This window comes from Mandrillus leucophaeus, unplaced genomic scaffold (assembly GCF_000951045.1).
Source record: "Mandrillus leucophaeus isolate KB7577 unplaced genomic scaffold, Mleu.le_1.0 Scaffold161, whole genome shotgun sequence".
Lineage (NCBI taxonomy): Eukaryota > Metazoa > Chordata > Mammalia > Primates > Cercopithecidae > Mandrillus > Mandrillus leucophaeus.
Window position 1 is genome coordinate 2,754,438 of NW_012101599.1, and position 3,001 is coordinate 2,757,438.

The 3,001-nt window shown below is 49.3% G+C and overlaps 1 protein-coding gene across 1 annotated transcript in view; it reads left to right on the forward strand.

The window, feature by feature from the left end:
• The window catches only part of FBP2 (fructose-1,6-bisphosphatase 2), a 30,297-nt gene extending 27,512 nt beyond the window's left edge, over positions 1-2,785 (forward strand). The window contains exon 7 of the mRNA XM_011976012.1: positions 2,367-2,785. Coding sequence (XP_011831402.1) covers positions 2,367-2,561 — 195 coding nt within the window. The 3' untranslated portion in view covers positions 2,562-2,785. The remainder of the gene's footprint in view (positions 1-2,366) is intronic.
• The last annotated feature ends 216 nt before the right edge of the window (positions 2,786-3,001 follow it).

A 3,001-nucleotide genomic window follows, 5' to 3' on the forward strand; every position in this document is an offset into this window, starting at 1 on the left:
AAAAAAAAAATTAGCTGGGCATGGTGGCACATGCCTGTAGTCCCAGGTACTCGGGAGGCTGAGGCCGGAGAATGGCTTGAAGCTGGGAGGTGGAGCTTGCAGTGAGCTGAGATCGCGCCACTGCACTCCAGCCTGGGCGATAAAGTGAGACTCGGTCTAAAACAAAAAAATACAGGTCACATGTCACATGGCCTGCAGGCCAAGGTGCCATGAGGTCCTGGGCATTTTGGTATTGAATTTCTTACAACAGGGGCATCTGAGGTCAGAGCAAAAGTAACTTGGCTCCAAGACAAGCACATTATGTACTAAGGCTGAGCTTTTTTTGGTTAAAGTATTTGAGTCAACAGGGTAATTGATTACAGTCTGAGACTTTATTGTCTGATACCCCAAATCCCCCCCATAAAAGGGGAGAAAAATGCTGAGCGTTACAGGCTGTCAAGGTGAGGGTCTCCTTGGCTAGACTGTCCTGGACAGCGTGGCCTCCCGTGTCCCTCCTGTGGGTGATGAAGGACAGAACTATCTGCCCCCAGACAGCCCGCATGCACCACAACTTTTTTACACCCTTCTGGGCACCCATTACTTTAAGAGCCAGAGGTCTAGGGTGAGGGCATCTTACACTGTCTGACCAAAATGGCAGTAAATACCCCCATGGAGTCTTCACCTACTTTCTCTTGAATGCCTGGATCTCCAGCCTAGACCAAATATATCGCGTTTCTCTCCTTAATATATATAATATATACAATAGAAAAAATATATAACAACATATAATATATAAATATATAATATGACATATAATAATGTAATAACATATAAATATATAATAGAACCATAGAAAAAATTCACCATAATATATGACTGTTTCTGAAAGTAGTTTAAACGTATCACCAAAACGGACTGGAAGAAAAGAATGGTAAGGAAAGGCTGCACACAGCTGGGTCAACCATTTTGTAAGGTGATAGTGGAGAATGAACTTCTGGGAAGTCACAGGTTGCACTGATGTGAAGAAAGGAGAAGATGATACTGAGTCATGCACAGCAGCAGGGCCTTCGGCCAGAACGACACCCTGAATCTAAGGTGATGGGGGTGTGTGTCGTGCGTCAGGCCGGGGGCGTCATGACATCATCACAGAAATAGACCTAAAAGGTCCATTCACTCCAACCCCACTCATTTCTATTCACCGCGTACTCACAAGACACAGGCAGCCTCCTGCCAGTTCTCACGTGCCTGCAGGAGGGTTAGAGAAGGCCTTCCTTCCTCCGAACAGGCTCAGCCCGGGGTCTTGTGCAGAGACTGGCAAGCAGGGCACAGGCTGATTTCAACCCAATTTCTGCCCTCGGCTGGGACTCCTAGTGCAGGAAACACAGTGGCCTTGCTTGGACACTTCCTTTGTTTTTGAGACAGGCTCTCGCTCTGTCTGCTAGACTGGAGGGCAGTAGTGTGATCACAGCTCACTGCGGCCTTGAACTCCGGGGCTCAGTTGATCTTCCCACTTCAGCTTCCTGAATAGCTGGGATCACAGGTGTGCACTACCACACCTGGTTAATTTTTAAATTTTTTGTAGAGATGGGGTCTCACTATCTCAAATGGGGTCTCAACTTCCTGGACTCAAGTGATCCTTTTGCCTTGGCCTCCCAAAATGCTGGGATTACAGACAGGAGCCAACACTTTCAATGTGTCAGGCACTACTGAGAGTACAGGGACCAGCTAGGATGGACAGCAGCCTAGGGAGGAAGCCAGGCACTAAAGAGGCCTCAGTGGGATGAGTGGTACCAGAGGGGAAGTACAGGATGCAAACGATGGGATTTCACTTAGTCTAAAGGGGCAAAAGACAAGACCGTTGAAACACCAGCAAACTAGTTAGAAAAGTCAAAGCTTAAGATGTGGAGTTCCTCCACACAATCCCAGCCACTGTGGCTGTCCCCAGAGAGGTGACCCGGCATGCTCAAGGTGACCTTACTGTCCCATCCAAGCTTGACTCTTTACCAGCCTTGAGGTCTCACATACAAAGGCTTCCACCCAGGTCTGCAGCATCAGTTTGCCCTTGTTGAACCGAGAAATAGGAGCCTAGATCTCATATCTCCAAGTCAAGAGGCAGCTCCCTGGTAAGCACAAGGATCACAAGATGGGCAGATACCTGGCTCAGCCACCTGGGCAGAGGGGCCCCAAGGCTTCTGGATGAGCGCCGTCTGATGCATCTGGCCTGCTGTAGGCTCTAAAGCTCGGGCCCTCTCTTGTGAGGGGCATGGTGCACTCATGCTAGCCAGATGGAAGCTCCACAGTGCAAACTGCTCCCCCAACTTTAGGGGCCTGGTTCGGGACATTTGGCCACTTGCAGAGTTTATTCACCTGCCTCTGTTCCTCCACAGCTCCGGCTCCTGTATGAATGCAATCCCGTGGCCTACATCATTGAGCAGGCAGGAGGCTTGGCAACCACGGGGACCCAGCCTGTACTGGACGTGAAACCTGAGGCAATTCACCAGCGAGTCCCCCTCATTCTGGGGTCCCCAGAGGATGTGCAGGAATATCTCACCTGTGTGCAGAAAAATCAGGCAGGCAGCTAGTGAGCTTCACCCCACATGCCCTCTTCTCTTTGTCTTGTACCTTGTCTAAGGTCCCTAAATGGATGATAAACAGAGATGGTAGCGATGAGTATACAAAAGGTAAATCCACTTAATCACATACAGAAGAGCAACAACAAACTGCTTGTGACAGGTTTGGAAGCCACAGGCGATTCTGTGGTCAATGTGAAGGACTAGAAATAAAAACCCACACGTGGAAAGAGCGACTTTGGCTTGTCTTCTGTCAGAAACAGCAGCAAATATGGTTATAATTCTAAGTCTGTCAACCCACATAATTGGCGGCTGTATGCTTGGGGGCAAAGAGCACATAGATTAGTTAAGAATTTGTCAGCTGGGCGCGGTGGCTCACGCCTGTAATCCCAGCACTTTGGGAGGCCGAGGCGGGCGGATCACGAGGTCAGGAGATCGAGAGCATCCTGGCT